Here is a 20,077-nt window from a genome sequence, read left to right as displayed (position 1 = left end):
TTTATAAAAATAATTTCTCGATTTATTATTCACCTGCAGGATTTCATTCCTTTTAGCCACACAGGACTAACTGGTACCACACACAGCATTTATCCAATTCAAAGTCATTGCTATGTGTTAGCTTCCTAAATCTCTCTTTAAATAAAAGCAAAGCGTATCAAGCCTCCATTCCACAAATTTGAAATCGCCGCTCAGAGAGATTATCCACAGGGTTACCAGCGAACAAAATTCCTACCACTTCATATCGCATCGACTAGCCTGCGAATGGTTTTTGTTTTGTCTTGTTTCAGTGTCCAAAAGAACAAACACTGCTTTGTTAGTTAGGCATACACTGGACTATTTCGGCAAGGCACACGCAAAAAATGTGGAGTCTACATTTTTGTATTGGACACGATCTGGGGGCAAAAGCTCAGGAAGTTGGTGCTCAGATCTGTACCTTTCTGCTTCTCAGGTGCTTTGTGCCAAAACTCTTAGCCATCAACGACAGGCAATGATGCACTTTTCTCATTTCCAGAGACAATGGTTTAGGAAAAGGTACAACCACGGCCTTAAGGTGGCATAGAGGGGTCTCCTGAGAATGCCAGCGCTGCCAATTAGAGAGCAGGGCCCTTTCCTGGGAGAGTGGCGTTGTTTATCATGCACATATACAATCTTTTGTGCGGGGAATATGAATGCTTTAGCCTCTCTTGTTGAAGCAAAGACACACTGCCAAGGATGACTGTGAAGTCCTTCCCCGCTCCCCACCCTATCTTCCCTGGCGGAGAAACTAGCTGAGAAACTTTGCCTTGGAGCACCATCTAGAGGAAAATCCAGCACACTCTTTTTGGCTTTTGTTACCCAGGCTGAATCCAGTAGTTGTATGGTTAAAAAAAAAAAAAGATTAATAGAAAATTTGGGTTCTACATCAACGCATAAAAATAAAATATTATTTTATTCACTGACTAAAGCAAAGCTGCCCCTCCCCCCACTTTATCCAAACAAAACCCCCAAACAGTAAAAGACCTTAGCATCTTCAGGAGCGCCTATAACAAGAAATGCCATTCGTGGAACTAAGTAGGTTACTCTTTAGCCATCGGATGGGTCCACATTTAAAAATTGACCACTAGCGAAATAAATACAGGTTCCTCTTCCCTGATCTTTGCTGCTCATTCCTGTCATCGTTTTCTGAAAACGTTCGGATTCACCAGACGGCCCGTGTCAAACTGGGGCAGGGTCGGGGCTGGAGGGCTTGTGCTGGAGACGAACAAAAGCTGACACTGTAAACGTCTTGGGCCCTTCTCAAGTTCAGCACACATTTCTTGAGCAGAAAACCCTATCTCTTCCAGATGTGGGTCTTCCACGCACAGTGAGGGAGAAGAAATAATATTTGCCAATGTCGTCTTTCCCAAGCCGTGTTTGCATTCTGCCCCACCCTCGGAGAGCTCTAACAGCCGATAATCATCTCTCTGCACCCCACGAACACAAGCGAAAGCCCACAGGGGCTCCCGCAGAGGCCTCTTCAAGGATGCTGAGCAGACTTGCAAAAGCAGCTGTCCCCTGGAAACATGCAGACAGCGTGACTGTTCCCACTGTGAGAACACAGGCCGTGAGTTCTACTCTCTGCCACGGTTGGAAAGGATCAAGACCGTGCCGACAGGACATGTTCACGGCTGAAAACTGAGGTGTGTTCCCTTTTCCTCTGAAGTGGCCCCCTACCCCTCCGTCCTCGCCAGCTCCCCCCATCCCGGCTCCTTCAAGGGTTGCCTTACAAATGCATCTCTGTCCTCGACATCTGAGACTCAAAAAGTCACAGCCATTCAGATTCCCCTTCACTCTGTGGAACAAGGTTCCTGCTTACTTGTGTTGGCAGTTCACCAGACATGAACAGCTTCTCCAAACTAGTCCATTACTAATGTCGTTCTTGAATCGCTGCTGTGAGCCAGAGACATGCACGCAGCACACAGAAAAGGATTTCTGTCCGGGTATGATGTGATAGGGAAAACTGAAATGTAGTTTCGTTCATTATTTTCGTCAACCAACACTGGCACTCCATACAATGAAGCCTTGCGGTTCAAAGCATTGTCCGTGACTGGGTGACTGCTTGAATGGTGGATGTTACAGAGGGTCCGCTCACTGCCACGGAGTTGACATCTACTCACAGTGATCCTGAAGAATGGAGCAGAAGCACCCCGTGGGCTTCCAAGATTGAAACTCTTTACGGGAGAAGAAAGCCTTGTCTTTCTCCTGTTGACCCGAAGGTTGGCAGCTCCACACGTTGACCTTACAGAGCAGCAGTTCTGGGGGTCGAATGACCCTTTCACAGTGGTCACCATATTTCTGATGGTCTTAGGAACCAAGACACCGCTCCTCTCTCTGTCTGCAGGCAGGTCCACCCATATGCAGATACGTCCACCTATGGGGTCACCACCACATGAGGAACTGGATGAAAGGGGGGCGGCATTAGGAAGGCTGAGAACCACTGTTACAGAGGGTCCAGCTGGTCCAATTTTCTCAGGTCATCCTGGCTGGTCCTTAAGCAGATGAAATCTGGACCCACCCCCTCTGTAAACAAACAAACAAATTCTCCAAGTCTAACAGATTGTTTGGGGTCCCTTCTTCTTATGTTACATATTGATTCAAGGCAATCGGTTTCATTTGTGGAATTAGTGGTCACGTGCACAAGGAGCCCAAGATGCTGTTGAGGCCTTCAGAGACAGGTATTGACTAAATCCGTGAATGCAGTTGAGAGAATAAGTTCTCTTTCAACTCACGCGCTTATCCAATGAATTTGTAACTTAAAATACATAGTAGGAAGATAGATGTTTTATACTAGATACTGTGCAGAGAAGTAGGTAATTATTAATGCTTGGGGAGAAAGAAGAAGACTTTGAGGCAAAACTGGCATCAGAGCAATGCCTTACAGGAAAAGTCACCTTTTGATAGGCAGTGAGCAGGGCAGAGCTTTTCGTGAGGAAGGCCTGGTGGGGGAGGAGGGGGTTTCCGTTCGGTTAGACCAGAGGAAAATGCATTTCGTGCAGCGCTTCCTATTTGGGAGTCGAATCTGGGTGCAAAAAATGTAAGATACTTGGATTTCCATTCTAAGAAGCCAGAACTCAGTTCTCTTTTGCTCCTGGAGTAGATATGTTTAAACCTGTGTGTGTGAGGTGTGTACAAGGGGTGGGGTGAGGTATGTAAAGGCTTATGGAAAGATGACATTAAAAGTTTTCCATCACAAATGGAAACACAAATATGAGCCTAAAAATCTGACACATTCAAGCTAGTTTTATATATATATATATACACACACACACACACACACACACACACACACACACACATATATACACACACATATATACATCTTGTTTTTTGGGGGGGAAGATTTTACTTGAAGCTGTCTTAATAATGTAAGTGGAAACAGGGCCAAAGTTAAACCTGGTTTCTGCCAGCAAATGTGGGTAAGCAGATATGGATTTTGTTTGCATCGTTGCCACACACATTTAGATTAAATTCCAGGACTTACCTCTGCAGGCTGCCCTCCAAAACCAAACCAAACTCAGCGGGGCCAAGACAAAGCCACTCTATCAGGCAGGGTAGAATTGCCCTGTGAGAGTCGGAGACTCTGACCCTTTATGGGAGTAGAAAGCCCCGTCTTGCTCCCGAGGAGTGCCTGGTGGTTTCAAACTGCGGGCCCTACAGAGATCATGGTCCAACGTATCACCACTAAGTTATCAGGGCTCCTGCAGGCTGTGCCAGCCACTTCCATAAAGTCACCAGACCACCTGCACTAGGCCACAGCGCTCCGGGTAAAGAATGAAGCTTGGAGGAGCCTCAGACCTTGAGAGCACACCCTCCTACCCCACCCTTCTTTCTCGCGTGCTCCAGGGCTTGCATGCTCCTGTGGATAACATTGGGGAGCCCCAGGGGCATAGTGGTTACCAATTGGGCTTCCTTCCACAAGGTCAGCGGTTTGAAACCACCAGCCAGCTGGACGAGACAAAGACAAGGCTTTCTTGTCCCGGGAGCAGTTACAGACTCAGAAACTTCACTGGGCAGTTCTACCCTGTCCTAGAGGGTCACGAGGAGCCGGCATCCCCCGAGGGCAGTGAGTTTCAGCGAGTGGCTCGTGTGGACTCTTCCACACTTTGGTGTTCTACCGAGTGAGGGAGTGGATTGCGGCTCTTTTTTATTCATCCCCACATCCTCTATTTAACAGTCATTCCTTAGTAAAAGAACACGTTTCCTGAGATCAGCAACTGAAACGAGACGGCAAGCAATCTTTCCGACATTATGCCTGCCTCAAGGTGTCAGTTATTTTACAGCCGTGGAGCTTTGAAATGCTTATCAAATAGATACTGCCATGACTGGATCGAGTAAGTTCTGATGTCACATAAACCACTTTGTCAAAGAAATGGGCGTGTGAAAGGAGTGGGCCCCCTGGGTCCCCCCGAGTGACAGACGACTGGCTCTGGCATGGAACACACGTACTTACAGTCAGCATGGCGAACATCAGTTGGCACACGTTGAAGGCATGTCTCCAGTTGTGGTACAGAACCATCCGGTAGTTTTTCCTCACCGTCAGAAGCCACCTGCACAGGGTCTGCAATGGGAATGGAGCCGTTGAGCCCTGGCAGCGCTGTGTGTCTCCAGGAGGTCCATTAGCCAAGTACAACCTTCCACCCCGGTCACCACCTTCCACGATCCAAGTCCTTCCACCCCACAAACCCCACATGGATTCTCACACTCACCCTGCCCAGTGCCCAGGGAAGATATCATCATCGCCATTTGGGAATCCTGAGGCTCAGGGTGGCTCACCCAAAGCCCCCCGGGGAGTGGGGTGGGCCCACTCCTGGAATCAGCCCAAGCAGGAATCTTACCTCGTAGTCGATTTTAAATTTCTGCACCATCCCCAACTCCATGAACATCCGGAGAGCAGCCGTGATCATGGCGTCGACGTCCAGGGAAAAGTCATCAAAGTGCATGTCATCAATGGCAAGTTCAGACACCAGGGGGATGTTGGCTGCCTGCAGAAGCAGAAGACGTAAGCTCACCAGCCTTCCTGAGCCCCACATCTTGCTCCCACCCCCCCTTATCAGATGTGCCACCGACATCATGCCTGGCCTGCCCTGATACCCCATACGGCTGAATGAGGAGCTGGAACTGCACATGCCTTGAGTCAATGAAGGTGGGCTGTGCGTGCGGTGGGGTGGGGTGGGGAACGATGATGGAGGGGAAAAAAAAACAAGGGAGGCTAATCTGGAAATGAGATATCCACATTGAATCCAGGCAGCAGAACTAAGAATAGATAGTGGTCTAGTTTACCCCAACCTCGGTCACACAACGTATTCTGGTGCAGGAAACGTCTGGGCAGCCGGCAGCGGTGAATGTGCATGGCTGCGGTTCAGGAGAGGAGACACATCATGTGGTCTGGCTCCCCTGTTCCTTCTAGTCTGTGGTTGCACACTGGGTGCACATGACGAGGCTCTCTTCATACGTTCCAAACATTGGGAAGGATCTGGCGGCTCAGTTTTGTTGCAAGATAAATTGAACAAAACAGAGACGTTGAAAAGGCTAGCACGACCTGGTGGCGCAGCGACGAAAGCACTCGCCCGCTCACTGAAAAGCCTGTTGCCTGGACGCGTCGGGCGGGCTCTGTGAGAGACAGAAGAAGCGGAGCCGTCTGCTGCCGTAAAGAAACTGCCTTGGAAACCCTGTGGGCAGATCCTGTAGGGGCTCTCGCAGGGTCACTCTGAGTTGGAATTGATTCAGTGGCAGAAGTTGTTTGAAAAATTCATGCTATACACATGACGGCACTATTACAGTGTTGACCCTACAGATGCAGGGATACCAAAAGAGCCATGCCAGGCGGCGGTCAACCCGTGACCCCTGCGCACACACAAAGCAGCGGAAACCCTCTCCGCGCGCCGCCTGCGCTGCTGGGAGTGAGTGGGTGTGTCGTCTCCTTCAGGCCTCTCAGTGAGGAAGTCATTTTTATGCTTCCAGGTTAGCAAGGATCATTCTGCATTCATATTTGAAGTCTATTCACCAGATATAAATTACCCAGGGAGAAATTTATACCCAGGGAGTAATTTATGCCCTGGGACTACTTTGACTGAGCAATTAAATCCAACTCTGGCCACTCCAGGCATTCCAGAAGCCACATAATCAATTCTTCCTTCCCAATTCTACCTTCCTCCGACGGAGCTGACATCTTTAAGCTAAAATCAGAACACTGGTTCTTCTCCATAATAGGGAAGGACAACGGACAAAGGTGTAAATTATAAAATAACTTCTCTTCTCAGACCACCTTCACTAGGTTACAGCAGAGATTATTTATTCTCACTAAAAAAAAAATCCATCAGCGTAGCCTACCGTAAATCATTTAAATATATTAGCATGCTGGTAGAAACCAGCTCCTTTCTGTGGAAGGCCAAGCTTGGAGGTTCAAGGGTCCTAATAGAAGTCATCTTCCTCTTTGCTCCAAGCCTCATGCTGAATAATTGACTCTTAGTTTTTTACTTTTAAAATATTTTTTAATTGAAGTTATATAAGCACAGAGTTTTAAGGGCCAGCTAGTATGACAAGGATAGCTACACGTACATATACACACATGCATGCACACACATGCACGTGCAGGAATCTGATATAAAAATGTTCCTTCACCCAAGGCAACCACTTTCAAGGATTTTAAAGCTCGTTGGTACTTGCTGGAGCCCTGGTGGCATAGTACGCTATGTCTTGGGCTGCTAACTCCAAGGTCAGCAGTTTGAAACCAGAAACCACAGCTGCTCTTCAGGAGAAAGATGAGGCTTTCTACTCCCATAAAGACTGAGTGTCCACTGGAAACACTCGGGGGCAGTACTACCCTGTCCTATCGGGTCACTATGAGTTGTCGGACAGGGCAAGATATGACAAAATAATAATCTATAAATTATCAAGGGCTCATGAGGGAGGGGGGAGCGGGGAGGGAGGGGAAAAAAGAGGACCTGATGCAAAGGGCTTAAGTGGAGAGCAAATGCTTTGAAAATGATTAGGGCAAAGAATGTACAGATGTGCTTTATACAATTGATGGATGTATATGTATGGATTGTGATAAGAGTTGTATGAGCCCCTAATAAAATGGTTAAAAGAAAAAAGCTCGCACAGAAAGGTGTGTGGTGCACAAGTGTCTCTGAGGCTGTGAGCGTGTGGAAATGTCCTTATGCAGCTGGCGTCGCATGCGATTGGTGACCTGTCCCAACAGTGACTTCTAAGCAGGAAATCCATTTGGATTTTGAAGCCATTGTTACCGTGTCCTTTCAGAAACTCAGAATCCCGGTCCTCTCGTCCGACCCCCTGGTGTCTGGGGCGGCTTTTGCTTTCAGAGTTGTGAAACATCACGGAATGTGCCTGGGTGTGAGTTTACCGTCATCAAAAATCTGAGGTGCTCTGTGAACCCTTTAATCCAGGAAACCCCTTCATTCGAGAAAGCTTGGAAAAGGACGGGCCTCTTGGGTGACTTCTTCCCCTCGCTCATTGTCCTGGAATTCCCACCAATAGTCCTATTTTCTTCCACCCACTTTTCACTTGGCTTTATTTTCTAGAATCTATCCTTTTTTCCCTTGATCCTTCAGATTTTCGTTTCTAGTATAGAGTTTTTATTCTACGAGCTCTTTTTTTCTTGTCTGGATATTCATCTCTAACTTTCTAAACATGCGTCTGATTTTGTTTCATGGGTGCTCCAGCGTCTCCTGCTTTTTGGAGGATGTTAATGCTCGTCCTGTTTGGCATTTTCTCCTCCCAGCATAGTTTAAGTCGCACATTGTCCTACTCTCTTTATTCCATAGAAAAGCATCTATCATAAGTTATGGGCCTTTTTGACAGGGAGGCCTGGTTGACCTCGCTCCTTGGGGCGGACACCAAATGTCAGTATCATAGGTCTTCATCCGTCAGCTCCTGAAATGCGCTCCAGAGCAGAATCTTTTGGTAGGAACTTGATCAGGAAGAGCGATAAAGGAGGGCTCTACCATTGCTATGTAACTGTTCATTTAGTTCCTGTTTTTGTGAGCACTCCTAAGCTCAACTTCTGCACTCTCCCCCTAAGATGCTCTATTATCTTCTCTTGCCAACGAGGAACGGGGAATCCGATTGCTTCTCAGACATTTCCCTGTTGATAGCGGCACTGTCATTCTCATGCCCAAGGCACTGAGCCAATTTGTCAGCTATTTGAGGGAGTAGCCCCGGTAATATAAATCTGCTTTCCTCTCAACTTTTCTCATGACGACTTTATTTTGACTTATTTTGGGTTTGCCGAATTACTTAATTCTCTTTCATCTGCGCTCCAGCTTCCAAAATGTTATTGGTGCGGGTCTTCTTCCTTTTCCTTTGACTTTTGGGTTTCCCAGCCGGCAGCACAGGAGGAGTGGATGCTAATGAGAAAGACTGATACCTGGGGACTTAGGGGCTACAGGAGAGGATGGGCGACAGGGAAGGAAAGGGGATTTGGGGAGTAAATAATGAAGGCGGGAGGGGGGAGCACTAGAACTGATTGTGAGTGCACAACTCATTTTAAAGGGGCTTTAACCATGGGGGGGGGTTGGGGGAGGAATGCTCTAAAATGATGTAGTAATGAACATGCAATTCTCCTTGATCTGATTGAACGACTGGACTACTGAATTGTATGATGTATCAATTATGTGCCAATAAAACTGGTGGGGGGGGGGCAAAAAGAGAAAATATGTCATAAAAATAATCCCTGTGTCATTTCCTGGGATTTGGTAGTGAGAACAAAAGAAAATGAGTGTACTGATTACATAACCTTTACTAGAAAAATGACTAGTATGATTTTTTATTATATGTTGCCTTAAAAATCAGCCCAGCGAGAAGCTGTGCTTGGTCTTCAGTCCTTTGTTTGGTCGGTGCCTGGGCCCGGCTGCAGCTGTGTGGATCTTTCTCTGGTTCTGCACACTGCGTGTTCCCTGTGTGAATTCCACCCTCCCTCGTGAGCCTGGACCGCTCTCAGAGGCAGCTGCCATGCTTCTCTGGTGCTAAAGGACCCGAACAACTCTCCTCCCAGCACATGCTGCAGGGCTCGGTAGGTGGTGGGAAGATCTCTCTTACTGCAACCTGCTCCATCTCAAGCACAGCTAGAACACCACTCCCATGAGGGTCCCAAAAGACACAGTGTTTCTGGTCTCCGGAGAGAAGTCAGGCTGCGAACTGGCAAAGGAGGTCCAGCGCTCTTCTCCTATGTAGCCAAGGTGCAGAAATGGGGATGGAAATGGCACCGAGCTATCCAGGTGACTCTTGGCTTGCAGATTATTAATAGGGTATCCCCTGGTGTCGTGTTAAATCCTCTACCCTTCAAAGGCACTAAATTCACTTAATTATCTAAAAAATTAAGGAATACAGGCATTTTTTCATTATGAAATGTTAATGGAAAGGAAATAAGAACATTAGATTGAAAAATGTAGGATGACCTCTGGTTCCCTAAGACCCATTCTTATTGACCTTGCCCCCTTCCCCTCCCAGTAGGTTGATTGATCCATGTTTAAATCACACACATCTATAGATCACCAGAGCCCTGTCGTAAACTCTTGCTGGCACTAGTGGACGCTGGGAAAGCCCCAAGTCGTTCACAGGAACAATTGCTTTTCCACTATTTTGAGAAGCAGGGGTAGTTCTCCTGGTTTCAAGAGAAACCAAACCAGAGTCAAGAGCCCCGTGTGTCCTGAGGAGGTGTGCACCGGGGCCTGGACTCCGAGAGGTTAGTGGACAAATGCACTGTTTTAGGGACCCGTGCTTCCCCACGTCATCTTTGCAGCAGTTGTACAGAAAGTGGGCCAGTGCCTTGCAGGCCTACGTGTACTCTAGTCATAGGATATTAACAAAACAAATCAAAGTCAACTTCTCCAAGTGTCAGCCGTCAACGTTTACATATTTATAAAGTGCCATGTCCCTCAATCAAAGAGGAGTGCCACAATCCAAACAACGACGGAATTAATAGGCAGGAAATAACATTTGGATAAAAGAACCATTTACTTTACTGCAGCAATAACTGAAAACACAGAGTTATGAGTGCTGGAGCTCATTTGAATAGCGCTCCAGAAGTGGGCCTGGCGCTGGCTGGAGCACCTGATCTCCTTTGACATCGTCTTCTTTGTTTGGGTCTTAATCGGTAAGTGGTTATCAAAAGGAGTCGTAAAACTGCCTCCTCTACAATTGAAAAGGTAGCCTTATAAAGAGGCCATAAAAATGTGAAAATACAATCCTGGATCTCTGGACACATGAACATTACATTTTGTGATGCTCGAAGAAAGAAGCCAGTGGATGATGGGCTTGCTCTGGGAATTCAAAGGATTCAAATCCTGGTAATTGGGACTTGTTGCCACACAGCCCCTTCCCTTCCTCATTCCTCTGAACAAAAGCAGAAGGCTGGGCCCCGCAGGATCCTGGGATTTCTGCGGTGATGTGGAAGGCATGGCAAAGTTCTCATTTTCGCCAACACTTCCATAGCTCTCGGTACACGCCAGACACTATTGTTGCACTTTCCACCAACTCATTTGATCACAAGGGGACCTACCAAACACACTGCCATTGAGTCAATTCAAACTCAAGGTGACCCTGGAAATGGGAGCAGAGCACCTCCTCTTTCTCCTAAAGAGGAACTGGTAGGTTTGAACTGCTGACCTTGTTGTTAGCAGTCCAACACTCACGGGCAGCACCGCCAGGCCTCCCTCATAAGCACCTAGGAGGTAGGCGATATTAGTCACCTCCCAATACAGATGAGGCAGCTGAAACAGAGAAAGGTGTTCGAGGGAGCGCAGTTGTGATTGGCCGAGGTTGGTTCCCACCTATGGGTGGAGTCCACACTAAACATTACACTGCCTCTACCATTGAGCTTTTTACCAAGCCAGAAGCTCCCTCATTTCTTTATGACGCGACTAATTTGGGAGTACTGATTAGCTTATTGATCTAGTTTTTTTCTTTAAATGATGAGCAACCCAAGCCAATTTGGGAGACTGTGTCTTCTCTGGACCCAATTAGGAAAGTCTTGAAACTTGAAAGTGGCTGCACTGAACTCCAGTGGTTAGTTTGGACTGATGAGAATGAACAGAAGCAGCTCACACCGCCCAAGACCACCCTGAAGCAACAACGCGCCCTTTAGGGGAGCAGGAGCAGACCCTGAGCCAATGACAGTAGCTCAGGAGGGCCCGCTGAGCATTCACAGGGCTCTGATACCACCCTGGATATTGAAAGGCAACGTGGTAAAATAAAGAAAGCACTAAGCCAGTGATTTAAGGGGGAGCAAGCAGGAATAAAAGATCCTTTTGTCCAGATGGGAGACAGGGATGGTTTCTTTGATATTAAGAATACACACAACTGATAAGTGCTTAAAATCCACACAGATACTTGGTCTGTAGAGGGGCTGGATAATTAATTTGGGCTTGGTAGTCATGATTTCTGTGCTGAAATGTGACATTTTAATTGAGGTGTTGTTCTTGCTCAGGAAAAGGAGGACACCATTTCTTATTAATCCCAGAACAACGTACCAGCTTCCAAGTACAGAAAAATGGGATGTGGAGGTGCCGCACAGGTTCATCGACAACATCTGATACCTGTAGGGGTAGCTATGGGATCTGAAGGAGAAAGAGCCATAAAGTCAGGATAACCTGGGCATGCACTGCTTAGCTGACGGAGAAGGTGCAGGATGTCGGACTTTCTGCTCCCGTCACCAGCTACTGTCTTGGAATCCCACAGGGGGTCACTATGAGTCAGCACTGACTCGGTGGCAGTGCGTTTGGTTTAGGCTTTCATAACTCATTTATAAAACACCAGACGCCACAGAAGGAGATGAAGCCACCTAGTGGCACAGGCGGCGCTGATGCGCAGGAAGATCCGAGCCTGTCCCTGAAGACTTCCACACCACGATCAGATGACCAAGCGCTTACATCTCATGGGCTAATGCTACATTCAGAAATAGTAAGTTTTAGAGCACACAAGCGAATGTAAATGTGCAAGACTTGGGATGCTAACTAACCACAACGCCAGCCGTTGGAAACCACCAGCTGCTCCACAGGAGAAAGATGAGGCTTTCTTTGGCCGTTACAATTTCAGAAACCTACTGGGGCAATTCTACCCTGTCCTGTATGAACCAGAATTGACTGGATGGCAGTGAGTTTAGCTTTTGGTTAAATTTTATTTTTTTTAAAGAGCTATTAGGACTTCTCTTGCCTGCTGTTAAAAAAGTTAGTAACTAGATTGAAGCATAGACCCTCTTTAAGTATCTTTGAGGGCTCCACGTGGCCTGCTGGGGAAAGTCACATTCCTTTGCAAGCAATGCTCTCTGTAAACTGGCCTCTAGTGAGCCCGCCGATCTTCTAGTCTGTGTGAAAGTCATGCAATGCATTCGCTCGGGCCATTTACCCTGTGTGTGTGCATCTCTCCCACTATGGCTTCCGATTTGTCTGTCCTCCACCTACTTAGCGCTTTGAATTCTCTTTACTCTGTTCAAATTGACATTCAAACCCCATCTTCCTTACAAATTAATTCCCACTCATTCATTCCTATCCCACCCCACAGTGACCTTTCTCTAGCTGAAGTTGTGTAAATCACTGTAATATTTATAGTCTGACTCTATGATTTCCAGGCAGCCTTATTAGAGTAGAAATGAGGCCCCTGAATCATGCACCGGCATGGGTTGCAATGAATGTATTTATGTGTGGTCTCTGTGGAGGAGTCCATGGCTCCCCGCCCCTCCCCACCCTCCCGTAGGTGGACGTGGGTCCTGGCGCTGAACAAATGCCCCAGCAATCCTTCCGTAGACTCCAGGTGGAGGAGAACCCCACTGGGGTTGCTTGCTGACAGGGTCTGCAAGATCTATCCGCGTCACCGAGAGAGCGGCCATGGCTCCCCACAGGGCTCCCCAAATCAAAGGGCGCTGTATACATGTGTGTTTTTTAAGTGCATAAAGGCAACGCTATCATTCGTTATGAATACAGTAAAAATGAGAGGACAGTTGAGAGACTAACTCCTATGTACACGGCAGCCCCCCCCCTCCCCACCCCGTCTTTAATGACTCTGAGCTATTGCAACCTTCACCTTGGTTGCCTAGGTGTGAGTAGACCTACTTTGACTCTCTTCTGTCACCTCTGTCACCTCTTCACATGCAGTATCTCCCCAGGAACGGAACATTCTAGCTCTCTGGTTTCTTTAGTTTTGAGTTCTTCTAGTAAGACAACACTCTCTACAGTTGTTGTCCTGTTCATCTCAGAAACGCTCTTTGTTGTCTGTCTTGCAGGAGCATCTGCCTCATGGGCAGGAATGATTCTTGTCATGGTGAGACCCAAAAGGAAAGGAAAGCGACTCAAGGCAACCTCACTGCCATCGAGTGGACTGTGACTCACAGTGACCCTGTAGGACAGAGCAGACTCTCCCTGGGGATTTCTAGACTGGGTCTTTACGGGAGTAGAAAGCTTCATCTTTCTTCCTCCGAGGGGCTGATGGTTTAGAACTGCTGACCTTGCACTTAGTAGCCCAAGTGTAATTCACTATGCCACCAGGGTGCTCGCCTCTTTGATAGTTCTTATATATCCTGATTATTTCTGTTTATTAATGAAAGTATTCTCCTTAGCAGCAATGAAAATGTAAATGTGGCATTTCAACAGATGCTGGTCACTTTGAAAGAGATTTTCTCTTTTTTCTAGGATGTAACATTGAAAAAAAAATGAGCACCGTTCATCTGTCAAACATTTAACACACACACACACACACACACATCCCACAGCAGCTTATAGCCTTGTTTATCTATTTTCATATATATTTATGTTTAAAAGAGATCTTACAAGACCTGTCATAATGCACTGTGTGCATTGAACAGTGATTTTACAAGGCAGTGTGCAAGGAGTCTTGGTGGCATCGTGGACTCTGTGCGGGACGACTAACCATTAAGTCAGCAGTTCAAAACCCCCAGTGCACCTGAGGAGAAAAACGAGGCTTTCTGACCCCACAATGGTTTACAGCCTTAGAAACTCAAAGGGAAACTGTCTTATCAGCTCGACGGTGGTGGGGTTGGTGAGCAAGGCCAAAGAGAATCAGCCATCAGGAGTTGATGATGACTGTATCTTTAATTTAAAAGGAGTATTCCACAAGATTATAGCCTCAGAGATGGGTATGTTGAAGTAAGACTGTACATCAACATTTTTCTTGTTGTTTTGCGATGGAACTTAAAAAATGTCATGGAAAAATTTGATCAGCTTTTCATCCCATTTCCCCATGAACCTTTGAAGTCCCTTCATATGCATGAACATACATCCCTGCTTTGCTAAAAAATGCTTAATGTAAATGCTAAAGATCTATGCACTGTCAGAGAAAATTAAAAATTGTTCAGAAAGACAAGTCAAAAGAAAACTAAGGATAGGGATGCAAATATGTTCAGAAGTCATATTACTAGAGTCAATAGGCATTCAAGGATCACCATGGTTTCATCTGTGCCAGCACTGCTAACATTGGAACACGTAGTCGATAATTCAGTGTTCACAAGATACAAACGAAGCAAGGACCACGGAAATCCACAGAAGCCAGGCCACACGTGGCTCTGGGTTCAGGGAACAGCATCTATGGGGCTTTTCAGTTTCCTAAACCAGCAATTCTTAAAGGGCGGACTCCAGACCAGCTACCTGAACACCACAGGAACTTGGTAGAAATACAAATTCCAAATGAAAAACTCTGGAAGTACGCCCCCTCCATGACCACCATCCCCCCAGTTGTGTTTAGCGGGCCCTCCGGATCATTCAGATGCGCAGTAAAGTCGAGGACTATTGTCTTGAACATTATCCTTAGGACGAGTGCTACACCGAGCTCCTTGGGGGCGGGGGGGGGGGGGGAGGGTGTACAATGGCTAAGGCACTTGGCTGCTAACTGAATGGTGGAGTCCACTCCGAGGAGGAGGGCCTGCCATCTTCTTCCCAAACACCAGCCCCTGAAGCGTCGATGGAGCTGAGTTCTGGGGTCGCCATGAGTCAGAGGTGACTTGACAGCGTCCAGTTCAGGCAGTGCGCCAGTGAATGACCCAGACTGGGTGGCTCGGAGTGGTGTGCAGCTTTGGGGGATGCAAGTCAGGAAGGAAGGGGTTCTGCCGGGAGTGGAAGACCATTGTGAGGACTGTTGACGATACCATTCCTTTGACTGCTACGTTTTGGCTTGTTTGAAAATTTAATAATGAAACGAAACAAAATAATTCACTGCCAATAAGTAATGAAACATAAAACGAACAATCCTACCCTCCAAGGAAAAGGGTTGACTCTATCAGGAATTTGTGCTGTGATGTATGGCTTAAACTCTCTTAGTAATTGCTTTCTCTCGAATCCATTTATTAAATGTACCCCGTAGTTGCCTAGAACACACTCCACAACAGACACAGGCTCTAATCCCGGCGCCCACACCTACTTGCTGAGTGGCTGTGGGCGAGGGACTGCTGGCAGCCTGAGACTGAGCATTCTAGAGACAAGTGACAGTCCTTGCCGTGCGTGGCTGTGAGAGATAAATGAATTGATGCACTCACAGAGCCTAGCACAGAGCTTGGGAATTGGTAGCACTATAGAATATAGAATATAGACTAAGTGATCAAATGCTAACAGAACGATATGACAATCTGCTTCTGGAGAGCTGTACAGCCTTGAAAGACCTAGGGAAGTTCTGCTCTGGCCCCTAGCGTTCCCAAGAAGAGGCATAGCTCTCCAGCAGTGCGGTTCATTTTAAAACATCGTGTTGTGATTGTTGTCAGTGTGTTGTTCGAGGCCGGATAGAAGAAGGTGACAATTACATCTGCCCGGCTGACTGATGGTGTGTTCCAAGCGCCCAGCACTGTCTGCACCATTGTAGGCGATACTTGGCACACGGAACCAGCTCACTGAACATTTATTGGACACACACGCCTCACACATGCAGAAACGGAAGACCTGGTAATGTAAATAAATCAGTAGGCTTTTAACTCTGGGTGACTCTAATGCTCCATTTGTTTATACGGCACAAGGGATATTTGCAGTAGGATATGCATGGAAGAGCTCCTGTCCCGTAGCTCCGGCCTCCAGGATCCAGTCTGAGCTTGGCAGTGTGTATCCTTGCAGGGTGGCTGTGTGAATGCTCCATGGTGGCCTCATGCAGTTTCCATGAACTTCTTGAGTGCCCTTTTTCTTACGTCTCAGCAGTGGGAGGATGGGATGTTGCAGGCGGGTTGTGTCGTATTGATGGCATTAGGCTTTAAGGGTTAGGGAAATGAGATGTGAATTCCCTAAAGCAGGTGCTGCCAGTTCAGCACACTCTCGCTAGACCAGCAACTTGTCACCTTCAGTCTCGATCCCCGTAGAAGTGCCATCCTTGAACATCCAGTTTTTCTGACTCATCCGCTTGCTCGGCTTCATGCACATCCCAGTCTCAAATGGATGCATTGTGGAGCTTGCCGATTCTCCCCTGTGGGAGGGCAGCCACCCACACTTCCTTCATACGCCCTGGTGCCTGGTCACCCACAGAGCATGCATCCAGGACTGGGTCACTGTGTGATGATGGGTGAGGATATGCTCTGCATGGAGTGAGAATCTACCTGAGTCCCTAAATGCACTTCAATAGTTCTAAAAGAGATGCAGGAAATGAAAGGGCACAATTAACAAGCTTAATGGGCAAGAACATAGGCCAGCCTTCAGGATATAATATAAATGAATAATATAGATTTCATCGAGTATTTACACTTTATAGAAAAATACTCTTCAAAGGTTGGTATCTTACAGTTACCTAAGCCAACAGCCAAACGATATTAATTTTAGAATAATCTAGAAATCTCCAAACATACAAAATCCAAGCCAGCATCTCACTTTTTTTTGCTATTATCTTTGGCTGATCATAATCCACCCCCGGTCAGTGGTTTGGATTAGTGACCCCCCTAGATGTTGGTTCCACAAACATTGAAACAGGTCCAACAAGTGGTTGGACATTTGCAAAAAAAAAGTCCCAAACTCCCCTCTCTGGGCCGGAATGGTGTTGAGAGAAAAAAAGAGAATGCAACACGTCCCACAAGTAGGATCTTCACTTGAGTCAAACGGGTAGTTGCCTAGTACAATTCCGAGCAAGCCCTTTCTTCGACCTGGCCAAAGTACCACCATGAGAGATTGGGGACCATAACAAACTCCAACTCACTCCCATCAGGTAGACTCTGATTCAGAGCAACCACATAGGACAGAGTGGAACTGCCCTTGTGGGTTTCTGAGACGAGATTTGGATGGGAGTAGAGAGACTCATCTTTCTCTTTCAGAGCAGCTGGTGGTTTAGAACTGCTGACCTTGTGGTTAGTAGCCCAACGCAAAACCCACTACATCACCAGATACTTTTTCCCTGTTAACATGAAAATAACTCTGGGACAAGGGGGCTAGAAGAAAAGGCTTATAAAGAAGGTAGACAATGAGAATCATTCCTTAAGGAATTAACACTAATTCCGCATCGGTGGGAACTCCCGGAAGAGGAGGGCAGAACAAAGAAGACGAGAGGACTGTGCACCAGCAAGAGGCCTGCAGTGTGCTGTCTGGGAGCATTAGTCCCTGGTATAGAACAGTCTTGGAAATTGGTCATCGGAAGAAGGAGATTTGATTCAGTACTTGATTAACAGCTAAAGTAGAGTAGACACCATATCCCATTATTTCTGTAGTTTAAAATTATGTTTTACCAAAAGATACACCATTAATAATCATTCAAGAACACAAACAGAAACTGAGGTCCAGGGAGCAGCCATGGGCCTGCGTCTGGGCGGTGTGAAACGGTGAGAAAGGCATTGCTGGGAGAGCAAGGGAACTGGAAGTTCAACTTCCCCTCCTTGACGTTTTGATGAACGTCAACCTGTTCTGTCCCAAGTGCGCCAAGATGATGGGTCTCAATGATCTTGCTATAAATTGTATAGTTCACCCTTCAAGTAAAGCCAGGGAGCAGTAAAACTTCAGATAGATCCAGTAGCCAAATGTTGGATTAGAGCCAGTAGCTAATGACCCTCATTGGCCACTTTGGGGATGAGGGGGCTGGTGCAGGCATTAGCTGGCTTGTCTAGTCATAGCGCTGGCCTGACCCTATGCCTTCTCTTCCCGGGAATCATCCGATTGATCTGCTAGTTGGCGTCAGTAGTCCAGTCTCTCACCACGGCCACACTCAACCACCCAACCATGTTCACCCAACCATCACTCTGCTCAGAGGAAATATTTCAACATTCATGCAAACAATATAAACAATTTTCCCCATTTTGTGCAATGTAAAGTATAACAGAGCCTCTTTGTTACTTCTCAAACAAAGCATCTTTCTACTGTGTCCTCAGCATGCAATTGGGTGTCTTCTTGCAGAAAAAGTAGACTCTCTTTTCTAAGTGTTTTTCATGGTTTCTCTATGCAATGCGATAAATAAGAACTTATATAGTTTTAGTATGGCCCCAGTAAATATTTATATTGGTTCATGCCATAAAAGCACATGAAGCATTATAAAAAAAGGTTTCTACTCTTAGGGCTGACTAGAGCAATCACTTGTAGTGAAGCAGTAATCTATCAAGTGGCCTGCTTCCTCAGCCGGGGTTTCCTGTCTTGAACTGAACCTGGATTTATTCTTGACTGGATGCAGGTGTAGCTAACACACACACACACACACACACACACACACACACTCTTTTCTTTTCTTTTTAATCTGATTTTGATCTATGCTTTGCCTTAATTTTGTCATGATTATACTGTTGGTATATGTCTACATTTCACTTCAGCTGAATGAATGGAGTAGGACAAAGACTGAATTCTATTCCAAAAGCCACAGATAAGAGACAGTGAGAATATTTTTTTTAAATAGCACTACTGCTTGTCACGCACAATCCTTAGGGAATCAACCCTGTTTAGACAGGGAGCTACTTTTGTCAGTGTCAAGTAGTATAGTGGCCGTTGTCGCCGTTTTAAGTGCTTGTGAGCCGGACTTAACTCTCAGCAACCCTCTGGTCAACAGAACAAGCACCGCCTGGTCCTGCACAGTTCTCACAATTGATAGGTTTGAACCCATTGTTGCAGCCACTGTGTCAATCCATCTGGTTGAAAGTCTTCCTCACTTTCATTCCCCCCCTCCCCACACACACTTATACTTTACCAAACATGATGCCCTTTTCTAGGGACTGGTCTCTCCTGACAACATGTCCAAAGTATGTGAGATGAAGTCTCCCCATCTTGGCTTCTAAGAAGCATTCTGGCTGTACTTCTTCCAAAATAGATTTATACAAATAAATCTCTTGGCAGTCCCTGGTATTTTTAATATTCTTGGCCCGCACCGTAATCCGCTAGAAAAGTGATGGCTTTTGTTTTTGTCTTCTTCATAACACATTTAGTGAGCAGTTGCTAGACGATAGGTATCATTTCAGTTAATCCTCACAGCAGTAAGAAAAGTACAATTTACTGATGAGACTAGGCTATGAGGATAAGTAACTTGCATAAAGTCCTGTCACTAGAACCTGATGGGACTGGGCTTAAACATCAAGTACTTAATGCTCATGGCTACGGCCCTGCACAACCTGCACCATCGGCACAGGCATTTGATTGGCACTCAGAACCACTGTGGCATTGCCCGGCGTTAGTACTTCCTTTGTTTTTGCCTCCTTACATGCAGCTTTATAAAAAAACAGAAACAAAAATCGTTAGTTGGTCTGTGTCAGTCTGCCTTTCATCATGTAGAAGTTCCCTAATGAAATGATTAAGCTTCTCCAGCATCTGCCACGGTGATAGCGTAGACCCATCCATGGCTGGCGCTTGCCCAGGGCTGGAGGAATGCCAAGTGCCTGCCCTGCCAAGCCAAACAAGTGTGCCCTTGGCTGAGCGTTGCCTCTTTCTAGAGCTATCGCCCTGGGCAGCTCTTTCCTCTCCTACAAAAGGAATCGAACCACCACCTCCTCTCATGGCTGCTACAAAGGTTAACTAGGGTAAGGTATCCAGGGCAGTGCCAGGCTCAAGCTAGGCCTTGATATGTAATGGCTATTCTTACTGCCAATGGGTTCAATACTAAGCATCCAGGAATTCAAAATAAACATTTAATATCCGTCAAAGAGCAGTGCTTTCTTTAAAAA

General features: G+C 46.5%; 1 protein-coding gene across 1 annotated transcript in view; it reads right to left on the bottom strand.

The window, feature by feature from the left end:
• PDE11A (phosphodiesterase 11A) overlaps positions 1 to 20,077 on the bottom strand; it is a 425,526-nt gene that overhangs the window by 104,931 nt on the left and 300,518 nt on the right. Inside the window, exons 11-12 of the mRNA XM_075529079.1 lie at positions 4,857 to 5,003; positions 4,472 to 4,579 (exon numbers count right to left, since the gene is read on the bottom strand). Of these exons, the coding sequence (XP_075385194.1) occupies positions 4,472 to 4,579; positions 4,857 to 5,003 (255 nt within the window). The remainder of the gene's footprint in view (positions 1 to 4,471; positions 4,580 to 4,856; positions 5,004 to 20,077) is intronic.

The sequence above is a fragment of the Tenrec ecaudatus genome, chromosome 13, assembly GCF_050624435.1.
Source record: "Tenrec ecaudatus isolate mTenEca1 chromosome 13, mTenEca1.hap1, whole genome shotgun sequence".
Taxonomy (NCBI): domain Eukaryota; kingdom Metazoa; phylum Chordata; class Mammalia; order Afrosoricida; family Tenrecidae; genus Tenrec; species Tenrec ecaudatus.
Note: the sequence above shows the minus strand (reverse complement) of the source record. Positions and strands in the feature narration are given on the sequence as shown.